At 58.9% G+C, this 13,467-nt stretch overlaps 7 protein-coding genes across 7 annotated transcripts; 4 read left to right on the top strand and 3 right to left on the bottom strand.

Annotated features, from left to right (window-relative positions):
- Positions 1-1,076: 1,076 nt before the first annotated feature.
- On the top strand, positions 1,077-1,805 carry SLS55_002460 (uncharacterized protein; the record flags this gene model as incomplete). Its single annotated transcript, XM_066773942.1, has 2 exons — positions 1,077-1,081; positions 1,130-1,805. 2 exons carry the CDS (start codon positions 1,077-1,079, stop codon positions 1,803-1,805), a joined length of 681 nt encoding a protein of 226 aa, XP_066636509.1.
- A 470-nt stretch (positions 1,806-2,275) lies between these two features.
- On the top strand, positions 2,276-6,006 carry NUT1 (mediator complex subunit; the record flags this gene model as incomplete). Its single annotated transcript, XM_066773943.1, has 6 exons — positions 2,276-2,843; positions 3,260-3,510; positions 3,558-3,620; positions 3,666-4,182; positions 4,447-4,803; positions 4,856-6,006. 6 exons carry the CDS (start codon positions 2,276-2,278, stop codon positions 6,004-6,006), a joined length of 2,907 nt encoding a protein of 968 aa, XP_066636510.1.
- A 432-nt stretch (positions 6,007-6,438) lies between these two features.
- ERP1 (emp24p/erv25p-related protein) lies at positions 6,439-7,305 on the bottom strand (the record flags this gene model as incomplete). The annotated part of the gene is made up of 3 exons (XM_066773944.1): positions 6,439-6,588; positions 6,651-7,042; positions 7,146-7,305. 3 exons carry the CDS (start codon positions 7,303-7,305, stop codon positions 6,439-6,441), a joined length of 702 nt encoding a protein of 233 aa, XP_066636511.1.
- A 484-nt stretch (positions 7,306-7,789) lies between these two features.
- On the bottom strand, positions 7,790-8,877 carry SLS55_002463 (uncharacterized protein; the record flags this gene model as incomplete). The annotated part of the gene is made up of 5 exons (XM_066773945.1): positions 7,790-7,844; positions 8,022-8,176; positions 8,228-8,270; positions 8,325-8,763; positions 8,817-8,877. 5 exons carry the CDS (start codon positions 8,875-8,877, stop codon positions 7,790-7,792), a joined length of 753 nt encoding a protein of 250 aa, XP_066636512.1.
- A 1,003-nt stretch (positions 8,878-9,880) lies between these two features.
- SLS55_002464 (uncharacterized protein) lies at positions 9,881-10,159 on the top strand (the record flags this gene model as incomplete). The annotated part of the gene is made up of 2 exons (XM_066773946.1): positions 9,881-9,886; positions 9,920-10,159. 2 exons carry the CDS (start codon positions 9,881-9,883, stop codon positions 10,157-10,159), a joined length of 246 nt encoding a protein of 81 aa, XP_066636513.1.
- A 453-nt stretch (positions 10,160-10,612) lies between these two features.
- SLS55_002465 (uncharacterized protein) lies at positions 10,613-11,209 on the bottom strand (the record flags this gene model as incomplete). The annotated part of the gene is made up of 3 exons (XM_066773947.1): positions 10,613-10,761; positions 10,818-10,835; positions 10,894-11,209. 3 exons carry the CDS (start codon positions 11,207-11,209, stop codon positions 10,613-10,615), a joined length of 483 nt encoding a protein of 160 aa, XP_066636514.1.
- Positions 11,210-12,265: 1,056 nt separating this feature from the next.
- On the top strand, positions 12,266-12,859 carry SLS55_002466 (uncharacterized protein; the record flags this gene model as incomplete). The annotated part of the gene is made up of 3 exons (XM_066773948.1): positions 12,266-12,301; positions 12,379-12,462; positions 12,524-12,859. 3 exons carry the CDS (start codon positions 12,266-12,268, stop codon positions 12,857-12,859), a joined length of 456 nt encoding a protein of 151 aa, XP_066636515.1.
- Positions 12,860-13,467: the final 608 nt, after the last annotated feature.

Here is a 13,467-nt window from a genome sequence, read left to right on the forward strand (position 1 = left end):
GACGGGACGATGCAGGGTGAGATTTCGGTTCAGGAAGATTGGCGAGCAGATGTCTTGGAGCGGGAAGCACTCAGAATAAGGTTGGTGTCGTGGTACAGAGCGGTGCGGACGCGATGGACGGGAGGAGATGCGGGCGGCCAAGCACTTCGGGATGACGCACTCTGGCTCCCGTCGTCCAGCTCGGCGGGATGCGTCCGCGCACGGCCTCGACCGGGGTGTCGTGGGCCGCTCTGGCGGTCGTCAGCACCGCGCATGTATCAGCTCGCTGCGGGCTGCGATCTTGCAGATGCAGGGCGATGCGGCCGCCACGGCTCCCGGATGAGGAAATGCTGCGGCGGCGACTCAGCGCGTGGGCGCGGCTGAAGGCAGGAGGGCGGTTCGGCACGCGGCGCCTGCATCGTGTCTGGTCGTCGCCGCGCGCAAAAGGAATGTGCACCTGGTGTTGGCGGAGGTCGTGGTGGAGCGCTCTAGCCTCCGCCCTGCACAACACCACGCGCCTTGGGAACGTGTTCTCGTGGCCACATTCCGCCTGGCGAGCGGGCGCCTGTTCCTCGCGGGCTGCAGGGCTGGGGCTGGCTGGCGGGCGACGGCCCCCGGCGGGTGATTTCCCGCACAGCTCCCGCACTGCTGCGTGCAGCTGCCGTGCGAGGCCAGGCTGGACGGGAGCCCCGTATGCATTATTGCCGGCTTGCGCTGTAGTCGTGCGGCCAGGCGCGGATTGACGCAAGGAACATGTGGCGCAGCCCCGACCGAGCCCAACTAGGGCCGCCGTGCTGCGAACTGGTGTAGACGGAGAGCGGCGACGCGTTGATATCACCAGCAGCGCGCATGGCACAAACAGGCGGTGGGTCCGGCGAGGCCTTCTTCTCCAGGTCTTTCGATATATAAACGCCTCGCGCCCAGGGCCACTAGCCGCCACACGGCTCTCGCGCTGGCCTTGACCTGCCCCGTCCACAAGAGCGGCCCGGCGCGCTGCCTGCCGCAGTCCTGTTGCTGATCCGCACCGCCCAAGCCCACGCCTGCTTCTCGAGCCCGCCGCTCCCTGTCCCAAGCCAGCCCATACTTCGCCGCCTGCCATGGCGTACCCCGGCCCGTCCAACGGCTTTCCCCAGCCGTCCTCGTCCCGCAGCGGGCTCTTCCCCGCCGCAGCGGCCGCCGAGGCCCCGCGCCAATCCATGCTCGGAGACGCGCAGTTCGACATTTTCGAGTGGCATCCCGCCTACCAGAGCTGCCAGCGCTACTTCCTCGACCACGCTCAGCACGACGGCTCCGTCCAGGCGGTGGCCGCGCTCGTCAACATCAGCCTTCCCTTCCAATGGTTTGCGAATCCAGTCGCCAGTTCGTCGGGACTTGCGCCGCCGGGCACTGGGCCGGGGTCGTATCCTGCATCCTGGTCCAGGCAAGGACCGCCGCCCCATGCTTCGCGGCCCGGCGCTCCCGTGTGGGTGTCGCTGGTGCCCTTTATCCGACGGCTGGTCGTGACCGGCTTCGACAAGGACGGCATCCTGCACGGCTTCTTCGGAGACGAGTGGCGGAAGGGCGTCGGGCCAGTGCAGGAATGCGAGCGCCGCAATTATCTGTTCGCAGCCAAGAGTGTCGGCTGGGCCAAAGTCAAGTACCAGTACGACATGCCGCCGCACGAGACTGTGCCGTTCATGAAACCACTGCAGAACGTGCAGCTCGAGGAGATCGAGGCCGCCGAGAAGACGTGGAGTGAATGGCTAGCCATGGAGGACTGGATGGTGGGACCGCGGGCTCCAGAAGCGATGGACGACGTGCCTGCACACGGCATCGAGCGACACTGACCAACCATTTCCTTGTGTTCAGGACTCGTATTTAGCAAGGCGTTTGGGCGGCAGCGGTTCCTCGAGGACGCAGCGACGGCCCGGGGACTCGACCCGAGGGCACTCTGACGGCTGCAGAAGTGCGCGGGGGTCTGTTTAGCATGAGACACGTAATCGGACAGCAATTGGCTCACATTCAGCTGTGTTCGCCGCGGTGAAGTCGATGGCGGAGCGTAATCCCGTGACCTGCGCTGACTAAGCTGCTGCGCCGTGCCACGGTGCTCCTGCCTTGGGCGGCCGTTCGCCAACCCCAAACAAACGCACCGCACGCGCTGCCGACTCGCAAACGGCCACCCCGCGTGTTAAGGAACGCTCTCGGCCCCGGAAGGAGCGTGATGTGACGGTGTGGCCGGAAGAAACATTTTCACGCCCTCTCGTCTCTAGTTCGCCTCGGATCTCCAGACGCCCTGCGCCCTTGCCTCGAAATCGAGATGGCCACGTGGACGCAGTTTGTCGACCGGTGTCTGCAGAACAGGCTGAGCGCGGACAAGGTGGAGAGGTTTGCCGTCCAGCTGAGCAAGAGGATTCCCCGTGATGAAGCCCAGCTCGCCGAGGCTTTGCTCCGGCCCCGGTCCCGGGCAACGGCCTGCTTGGATCCGCTAATCCCCGTCTACCTCGAACGCCTTCTGGTGCTGGCCTTTCTCAACCCTCCCGAGATCCTTCACGCCCTTTTCCGCTACTCTCGGGACTACACTGCCAGTGCCGAGCATTCTTCCCAAGGGCTGCGCCGCCAGCAATGGCACACCACCCCGGAGCTGGAGGAGCTGGTGTTTGCCCGGCTGTCCAAAGCCTTTGTTACCAACGAACGACCCCGTACCGTGGCCGAGGTGCAGAAGACACTGGCCATCTTGGCTGAGTGGATGAATGCCGTCAACTCGCCCCAGACAGCCGAGTCTGTCATGCATTCGCTTGCAGATGGAACCCAGGGACAGCGCACACAAACTGTACTGAGTCTGAGCATGCTCGTCATTGCTATGCTGGAGCACCCCAAGGTTGCAGGTGCGATTCAGGCAACACTACCAAAAGGTTTGTCTCCCTCATTTCTTGTAGTCTCTCCGGAAGAGTCCCCTCCCCCAAAGCGGATGACAAAAGGATTGAGCCCACCCGCATCTGCCTCGCAGATACTGCATCACATTCATATAGACGGCTGAATCCAGTATCCGGACGTAAATGCGAGACATGAATGTGCGCAAATCCGTCCAGATATCGAATTCAACTACCCATCTAGGAAGAGTGTATCGTCCCCGGTGAGCTCAGAAGGCTCATACCTTCTGTCACCTGCCGTGCCACCAAGAATTTATCCGGGCTTTACTACATTTGCAACGTAGCGGCAGCCAATCATAACCTTTGTGCTTTATCGATACACCGCTGCACCGTTTGTTGCGTCACGTACGAATACTGATGGCGTGTGGCAGGAATGCGCAAGTCGCTATCAGACTCTCTCACCGTCTTTGTACCGCACCTAACTCAGGCCTCTCTTCAATGGGGGGACAGGCTTGGTATGCTCCAGAAGCAGTATTCCCTCACTACGGAGAATGCAAGCGGTGGCATTAGCGACGGACCCGGAAACCATGGCCTTGATGTTTCCGTCCTACAGCTCGAAACTGTCATGGACCTCCCTGTCATCAATAGCCGTGCAGGCCTCTACGTGTTCATAAACTCCTTGGTAGGTTGTCGTGGCCCAGTGTGTCGTACTGTCAGCTAACAGCCTAGCTCACTGCTCGTCCCTTGACTGACGACAACATGATCCTGAATTACCTCCATGCACGTTACAAGGTATGCCATCCCAACTGTTCTACGTAAATGTACTTACCGCAACAGGTTGACTATCAATCCATGGTAGTTGGTCTCATAACTGCTTCGTTCGATGTCCTCGCGGCCAACACGACGTATCGGAGCGAATCCAATGAAGCCATCTTCAACTTCCGCTCGTTCTTGGTTAACAAAGTTCCATCACTGGTCGCCATTCTGGCTGGCTCCATGTTCCCAACCACTACTCCGGAGCTTTGCATAACCCAGGCTTTGAACCATATCGACCGCAATGCTTTCCCCTCCTTTTCCCAGACTTTCGACATGGCGCCCGTGAACAGTCTGCTCTCAGACGTCCGTCAGGATTTCTTGGTTGCCTGCGCACTGCATCAGCTTATCCCGGAGTCCAGCATCGAGCGTCTGCTGGGAGAGACTCCGATGAGTGGTGTCCCTGTTGGGGGCAAGTACATCAAAGACAATTTGGTTGCACAATGCTCAACAAACTTTGAGCGCGTCGAGGAACTCCTGAACGAAATTGAGGGGATGGATGGGAACGCGGGTGCGATAGTGGGAGCCATGACCGACGTGTGTATGTCACTGGATGAGCAAACGGAAATTGACTGACAACTCTCAGATTATCCGGAACCTATGTGCGACCAGGGAGACCATGTCGCTCAAAACAATCTGCAACACCCTCTCGCGGAAGCCACGATCTCTTGATGTCATGCTACAATATACGTCACCGGCAAGTATCTTGCAACCTTTGTGCCAACTTCTAGACTCGTGGAAAAACGATGAAGACCAGAGTGAGTAGAACACGATTGCTGCAAGAAAGCCGCTGACGAGTATTCAGGCGAGTACCAGCCGGTATACGATGAGTTTGGCTCCGTATTACTGCTCGTGCAGGCTTTCATGCACCGGCACGATCTCAAAGCATCTGACCTCGGCCTAGAGGATTCGTCCTTTGTCATCCAGTTAATGGAAAGGGGCCACAAGAGCCTTGGGGCAAATGAACTCACTGAAGACCAGGACAAATACCTTGCCGGCTGGCTCCGTGGCTTGTACGACCCGGAAGGCATCAGCGACGAGCTCTTGTCGAACTGCAAACCCCAGGATTTTTACCTGCTTGTCCCTACGATATTTAGCCAGACGATTTTTGCATGCTCCGCCGATGTGCTACCTCTCGACACGGTTAAAGCCGGTCTAGAATGTCAGTAACTCCCCGATACCCTCGCCTTGGTGTGATGAGCTGACGAGTGCAGTCCTTTTGGAGACATTTCTTCTGCCTTCGCTCGTTGGCGCTGTAATGTGGATCACCTCACATGTCCTAGAGCAGAATGCCCACGACCTTGACATCACCATGCAGATTCTCACAAGGCTCATCCGTCCCACCTCCATATCAGGCGAGGCGCAGGCCATGCACAGCACAATCGTTTCTATGGTTTCTCGGAGACTTGAGCGTTGTCTGAAGAGCATCCAACACCGGGAGCCGTCCCGAACAGACATCAGCCCGTTACTGGAATCATTGCGTCCGTACCACGATTATGAGCGAACGCCCTGGAGCTCTTCTGCCGAACTCGAGCCATGGATGTCCAACCCTGGAGCTTCTTTCCGCTCGGCGATTAAGTTCACAATGCAGCACCTCACCAGCTGGAACTCTACCGCCGACCTCACACCCACACCTCCAGCGTACACACACCGTCAAATATTCGGTGCTTTGCAAATTGTTGGAGCGCAGAAGGTCCTTCGTGCCATCCTCGAGGAACTCAAGAACCAGACTGTGGCCGGTGCTGGAGCTGTAGCGATGGACATCGCGGTCAATATCGTCTGCGCGCCACTCCACGTCAATAGCTGCACACCGGTCTCCTGGCTCAACTCTCATGTGCCCACTCACAATCCGCAGAGGAATGGATCGTTTAGCCTGCGTGAGATGCTCAAGAATGAATTGGACGATCCGGCCGCCTTGATGCAGGCGGATGCTGGTCTTGCCGAAGCGGCCGTCCGCCTCCACCGCCGGGTAGAAGCGCAGCTTGCTGAGGCCGCGGCGGCCGGCGTCCATCTCCCCACATCCGCCGGTACTGCTGCGGATGCTGCAGCCCTCGATAGCAACCTCATGCAAGGCATTGAGATTGGCGACGTAAGCGTTGACATTTCGGCTGCAGGAGCAGCTGATGTCGCGTCTACCGGTGGTGGTGCGGCAGGCACAAACACGTCCACGGCAGCCATGGACCAGAATGGGCTAGGAATTACCGCTGACCTTGGTGCAGCGGATGGCACGGCACCGAGTTTGGATGACTTGGGCCTTGGTGGCGATGGCAGCATGGACGGCGTGTTGGATGCCGCGGGCACGGGGACGGCGGACGACGATGTTTTCTCGGGGCTTATGGGGTTTGACGATGATTTGAACTTTTGATTGCTCATTGACAATCTCAACATTACCTAGCTCTATACTCCTCCCTGGAAAGGGAATCGGTCTGGTGCAGCATAAAATACACAAGGCGTGGGATAGACCATTATTCGTCTAGGAAAAAGAACAACCATGCAGCCGTATATCGCAACTGCTTTGAACTGCGGGAGCGCTTGATCAGACACCGACCTTACTGTACCTGTTCCCACGTGTCGGGGCGTAGGACAAGCCTGGACGACCGCACCAGTGTGACCACGTCGAAGCGCCAGGAAACCAACCAACACCATATCGCCGTACTGCAGCAAACAGACGGCTTTGATTTACATCTGATCCTCGATCCTTCTGAGTCATCGATTCCCGCAAAAAAAAACCCCCGTCCAACACAACACGAACCCTCGCCAAAACGTCAAGTAAGTCGTGATTTTCCATGGCCAACTCTCAAGTCAGCTTCTGCTTGATGAAGAAGGCGCGGAGGTGCGACAACTGCCAGGCGCAGGTCACGCCAAGCACTGCGACTTGCATCAATGTCCAACGGACGACCTTTGCGTTGGTGGATTCGGACTGGTCCCTGAACTCGGCTTCCCGCTCCTACATCACCGGTGTCAGCCAATTCCACGTTCCCGAGACAGCGAGCCCGGGGAGCTCTTTACCCTCTGGAAAACCTGCTCGCGGCGGATGTCCTGCAGCCTGGCGTTCAAGTCCCTGACCTTCTGCTGGAGGTCTTGCATCTTGTCCTTGTCGTCGCTCTCGATCTTGCTGGTCTCTCCGATGGCGAGGTCGAGGTCGAAGCGGATGCTGCCGGCCTGCTGGCCGCTGGAAAGCCAGCCGGAGTGGGTGGCGGCGCCAATTGGGGAGAAGCAGATGCGATGCTCGCCGGCGTCGGCGGCCGAGAAGGTGAATTTGCCCTTGATCGAAGCGCCGCGCTGCGAGACGACGCGGTGGTCATTGTCGAAGACCTCTTCAACGCTGATATAGATCTGCACGTTGTTGTTCGGCGTGTAGGCGCGCAGGCCTTCGTCCCACTGTTCGGCGTTGTAGTGGCCTTTGGGCGGTGGTCAGCAGGGGGCAAGGCAGCGATCGGGAGCCGGAGAGAGCAGAGGTGGAAGGCATGAGCTGGGCACACGGTCCGGAAGGAAAACACTCACCGACGACCAGCGTATCCTTGGGGAGCTCCTCGAAGAAACACTTCTGGCCGTTGCCCTCCATGTAGAAGTACAGAGCATTGACGGGGACAAGCCAGGCGGCCAAGGCCAGGAAAGTGAGCAGGGAGCCGAAGCCCGACATCGTAGAAGTTGAACGAGCCATGGCAACTGGGGATGCTGCTTGCGGGCAGAGAGCGTTGGCGGCAGAAACGCGACACCAAGGTCGATCGCCAGGGACACCTGTCGCAAAGCTCCAGCACCGAAACGGTATAGCGCCCACGTGACAGCCGCGCTTTCTCGAGCTTTCATTCGTCCCGTCTTCCCTGCACAGTTTCACGTAGCAAGCAGAAGTCGTCGTCAAGACCGTCCGTCGCGCGCTCATTTGCAACTTCTTTCTCGACTGCGCGGTAGGCGTTCGCTCATTGCAATATCAATACATTCATAACCATAAATATACATTCATAACCACGTTCCGTCATGCTCTATCTCGCCCCGCTGCATGTGCGGCAACAACATTACTCAAAGGGGAAAAGCACCGAAGAATTGGACATCGCCGCCGGCAGTGCCCCATCAACACCTATTCCGCAGTTCTGAGCAGTGTGCCGGGAGGGAATATCCTGAGATTCTTGCATAAACACATGTTACATTCAGCCATTCACCACGACACCGCCGTTGGCGTGGAGTGTCTGGCCAGAAATAGAACTGGAGTCAGTGCTAGCAAGGAAAACAAAGCACGTCGCTATCTCGCTTGGCTGGCTGGGCCGTCCCATTGGTGACGTGAATTGGTCCTGCGCCGCGTGGTTCATGGTGGCTGGAATCAACGGCGTCCAAACTGGCCCGGGAGCAACGGCGTTGACGCGGATGCCTCTGGAAACGTACTGGTTGGAGAGGGCGCGCGTGAATGCGACAATCGCACCCTTTGTTGACGTGTAATCCAGCAGATCGGGGCGACCAATGTAGGCATTGACGGAGGCGTTGTTGATGATTGTGTCTCCCTTCTTCATGTGGGGGATGAGGTACTTGGAGAGGTAGAACTGCACACAGATCAGCCACCTTGTTAGGACAAAGACGCATGCGAGTCTTACGTAGGGATGGATATTGACGTTGAAGGTATGCACCCATTGCTCCCTAGACACGTCAGCGGCAACGTTCAATTGTCATGTGGCAGATATAAAGGCTTACTCGGGAAGATCTTGAATGTCGTTCACCATCATCTGGAAGGCCGCATTGTTCACCAGGACATTGACGGCGCCCATGGTCTCACGAGCCTTATCAGCCACTTCCTTGCAGTTTTTCTTGTCGGTGAGATCGGTAGCCATCAAGTAGCATTTAGCTCCGTACTTCTCCACCTTCTTCTTCGTCTCCTGGGCGTCCGACTCTTCCTGGGGCAGATAGGCGATGAAGCTGTCAGCGCCCTCCATAGCAAACAGGATGGCAACGGCGCGACCAATGCCACTGTCGCCGCCAGTAATCAGCGCCTTTTTGCCCTGGAGCTTCCCTGCAGCCTTGTAGATTTGATAGCCCCCATCCTCGGTGGGGATGTTTTCGTCCTGGGGCTGGGGTCCCTTGAGCTCCGACTGGAGACCCGGTGGCTGCTGGTCCTGGATGGGCACCCGGTGTCCTATATTGCCTTCAGCTGGCTGGTCAACGGCGCCCAGACGACGGTCAAATCACCTTGCTCGAACTGCGAGTCGGAACCGGTGGCGGATTTGACCACGTTCTTGAGAGTGTCCATGATGCGTGTGTCTGCGCGAGAATTGGGGGATGATGCCGCGGTAATGGAAGCAGCGGCCGCGGTTTTGTGTAGGGCAACATTACATCATCGGTGAGCATGGCGGCACCTAGGTAGGCTTCCGATGTGAGTGACGACATTGCGACGTCTGCCGGCAGTAGAGGCACTGCAGCAATCTCGAGCGCGCTGTTCTGGAAGGCACGATCTTTGCTGAAATGCCAGAAGGCGTGAATTCCACGCGGTCCAGGACGGGTACGACGATCCCATCAGTTGGGCCCATTAGCCACAGCGGCGCTGCTGAGTCAGACACAGATGCACATCGCTTTGCTAATAGTTGATGATGCGCCAGACGTGAGGGCGATGCAGGACACGAGTCATACGGGCCAAGCTGCAGTCACCATGGATAATGACGCGAGTCCAAGCCTGGCAGGCAAGTGCCGTGATGTTTCTCACAAAGCACCCGACTGTAGCAGTCGCTGCAACGCACAAACTTGCCAGAAGCCTGGCTGCGTAATGACGTAGCCGCACGGACCATGTTTCCATCCTCCTCCAGCTGTCTACACCACTCGTTAGCCTGAGTTGGAGTCTATTGAGTCTGAACATGAGCAAGCGTGCAGAACACGTCTGCCTCGCTATTGCAGGCGGTACCGGCGCGAAGGTAACGTCCGCTGTATAGCCGCGCGCGACGTGGGCACGGTGGCAGTGGGACTGGCGCTGTCGCGGCATGAACGCCATCCGCCTTTGCGCCCGCCTGCCATTGGCAGAGCCTCCCGAGCAAGCTTCCATATCCGTTGCCAGAGCCCTGCACGGCGTGTCAGATAGGAAATCCGTCTGCCCTGCTTCTGGCCCAGCATGACGTCCAATCCTGACGATCCGCCTTCCCCCACCGAACCCTGTTTTCCTCTCCACTCTCGTTGTAGCTATTTAAACCGGCGGGAATTCCCCACTGCATCTAGAACACAAACACATCCACCAAAAGACTCTTGATTGTCCACCTTCCACCATCATGCCCGTCACTCGCAAGACCAGGTCGACCGCCCGCAAGCCCAGCATCATGAGCAGGCTTCGGGGTCGCCGTGCTGGCACGAGGGGAGCCACGACCACCACGACCACCACCAAGACCACCAAAACCACTCACAACACGGGCCACACGGCTGGCACGACTACTCATCACCACAAGCGCAAGCCCTCCCTCAAAGACAAGGTCTCGGGTGCCATGCTCAAACTCAAGGGCACCGTAACCCGCAGACCTGGCGAGAAGGTCAGTCGCAGAGCTGTCCCGTAACTGCGTGTTCGTGGCGTACTGACACATCTTAGGCCGCTGGCACGAGGCGCATGCGCGGAACCGACGGCAGGGGCAGCCACCGCAGATATTGAGCAGGGGAGGATGACCATGTACGATATAGTGATACCCTTAGCGATTCCCACGGGATCCGATTGTGAATGAAAACATGCATTTTCAGTTTTTGCTCGGTCTTTGTGACGTAGTGCTGCTTCAAAGTAAATCGCCAAAGCCCCTCTCCGAATCTTTCTTGATCAGCTCCATCATGCCCTGCGTCTCTGTTAGTTGTGCCCGACTTGCCGCATGCCAGGACCCTCACCTCCGGCATGATTGGCTGCCCGTCTTTGTTGGTGACATAGCGGAACGGCATCTCCGTGCTCTCGTGCGCGTCTACCCTGATTTCGGGGTTGTCGACGAACGGAATCGATTCCAGAGGCACTGCAGAAGAATACTAAATCAGAGGACGGTGGCCCCACGCAGGACGGACGCCATACTCTTGTCTTGTACGACCATTCGCGTCACTCGGACGGCAGTGTCCGTCGTCATCTGGACTGGGCCCAGTCTACGTCCTTCAAAGCCCTTCTTGCGCAGCTCCGAAGTGCGGTCTGGCGGGGTGCGTTAGCAGATGCGGACTTGTCGAGGGCATCTCATGCCGCCGTACCTCTTGGCGGATCGTCACCTGTGCATAATCAGCTTGCGAGTCCATGCGACTGTCTCTGCTCAACCCGATCTCATACCCAGGATGCCTCCGAACAGGAACACATCGAAATGGTCGCCATCAGCCGGGCTCAGCTCCTGCTTGGCAGCGGGATCGAGCAAGCAGACCTTTGCCTTCTCGAACAGGTTCTCGATGCTGTCGTGCTCGACCTCGAGCCCGTCAATGTGCACCAGCTTCTCCGGCAGCTTCAACGTCTCGGGCACGCTGGACAGCAGGAAGCGGCATTGGACAGCGCGCGACTCTCGGGCAATGGCGGCATACTCGAGCGACGACCAGGCCTCGAGCTCGGGGTCGAGATGCTCGACGACAAACGTCTTCGTTACTGGCGCGGCCATGTTGGTGGACCACTGCAAGAACTTGCGCGGCTAGCAGTTAGAATGGAGACAGACACGTGACCGGTGTCGAGGTTGGTGAAAATTGTGGGCGGCTTCTGCCGCTGCTAGCTATCTCGCAGCAGATGGTAGCGGCCCGTTTGTTCTTCCTGGGTCCGCGTCCCCACGGGTACCTAGCCACCTACTATCCCTTCTGGGCGCTTGCCGGGTCGAGGGCTTGTGGGCGCACCCACGGATTGGGGGCAATGGCAGCAACAGCAGGTTCAATGGGCGCTGCTGGCATCGGCGGACATTCTTTTTTTCTCCCCTTCCCTGGCACGGCCGGGACGACATTGCACAGTGACATGGCCGGGCCGGGCGGCGATTGGCGCAGCGATGCGCGTGACGTGCCGGCAGTGACCAATTGGGCGGGCGGGGCTGCTTCAGACACATCCGCTGGCGCACAGGACTAGACAGCGCAGCCAGAGAAGCAGGAGGGACGAACGAGGCCGCTCCCGTCGAAGCTCCTTCATGCTCCCGCCTCCCGCCAGTCCTGACCCGAGCGCCCGCGACCCATTTCTCGACCACTGCCTGTGGTCGGCTTGCTTTAACCTCTGCCACTCTACCTCGTTCAAGCCACCCCACTATTAGCTTCCTCTGCTCCACCACCTAACGGCCCGCGCCAGCAGCAGACAGCACAAGTGAAGCCCTGCACCTGGGCTCAGCCCGTCGCCTCTGCCCACTCGCATCATCCTCGAAAGCGCAGGGATCGACTTCTCAAGCGTGGTGCAGTCATCGCCCAGCCCGTGTCGTGATTGGAGCCGCGGTCCATACCTACCCAACCTGCCTGAGGCCAGCAACACGGACGCTGCCCTCCTGTATTGACGTGTACCTGCGCGCGCGGCGACGACCTCCCGTCATTGAGCAGCGCCCGAACTTCTCACACACGCGGACAAAGCACGTCGTGACGCCGCCCACGCACTCCCCGAGCAACCCCCGCGCCCTGCGACCGTCACCTCGAGCTGCAACCAGAAATTATCTCGGCTGCCCAACCTCCGCACCACCACACACACCACCACCATGAATCCCCACCAGAAGAACAAGGTCGATATCAGCGTGCGTCATCCAACCTCGCCGCGCCCGCCGCCAGCAGCGGCACCCGCGCAAGAGGACACGGCTAACGAGCGTTGCAGTCACTGTCGGCCGAGGAGCAGCGCCTTTTCAGGCTCTATGGCAAGTTGCCGAATCGAAAGGACCTTCTGCAGAACAAACTCAAGGTAGGCCCATGCTGCCCTGCGCCCGATTTGCTGCTGGCGCCCGCTGACACTGCTGCTGCAGGAGCGCAAGTACTTTGACAGCGGAGACTACGCTCTCTCCAAGGCCGGCAAGGCAGACGACGTCGGCGTCACGCAGATCGGCCGCGAGCACCCTGTTCCTGAGAACATCCCGCACAGTTCGTCGCCGCATGCAGGCAACGGCGGCGTCAACATGCCGCCTGCACATCACGCCAACGGCCAAGGCACCAGCCCGGCCAAGGAGAACAACTTCATCCACCGCGAGACGAGCCTCAACCGCGAGACCAGTGTAGACGACGAGGAGATGGAGGGCGCCAAGGATGGCCTCGAGGCCAAGGCCGAGGAGGAGGGAAAGGCCGTGCCCATCCGCCAGTCGTGAGGAGCACTTTGTTCGCATGCTTGTACAAGGTTTCCAGGGGGGTTTCTCACATTGGGCTTCTGCGCAGCTTTATGTCGTGACGTCCGCATGAGCTTCATTCCGACGGGCTTAGCTCACGGCTGCCCTGTGTATGTCGCTGCCGCTGATGAAAAGCAGGCGCGCGGACTATGGGTTTGGCGTTTTTGAGGGCGATGGGATTGAGGGCCGGTGGGCCGGCCTCTACTGCTTTGCTGCTACGTCTGCTTCGTGTAGCTTACTTAGGCTCCTGCAACGAGCAATACACTCTTGACACTGCACACAAGGCACAGCTTGGCCGCGCATCAGAACTTTGTAGGCGCAGAGGCGCAATACAGCCATCCAACAGACCTACACGCTTCCATGCGCTCTACTATTGCATCGAGACGGACATGCACGGGGAATATATTTGGCAATACCCAAATAAAGACTGCAGCCAGCGCCTACGCAGTGGGCGAAGCCCCGGCGGGGGCTTGCAGCTGGCGCAGGCGGGGAGGTGGCAAGGGAGCCACGGCCGCGTGCACACAAGGGACATGGCAGTAGTGTGAACGAGGCCCGGCAGGGACCTTGGGGCTGCTCGTCGCTGTCGCATG

This window comes from Diplodia seriata (genome assembly GCF_021436955.1).
Source record: "Diplodia seriata strain FDS-637 chromosome Unknown scaffold_2, whole genome shotgun sequence".
NCBI lineage: Eukaryota > Fungi > Ascomycota > Dothideomycetes > Botryosphaeriales > Botryosphaeriaceae > Diplodia > Diplodia seriata.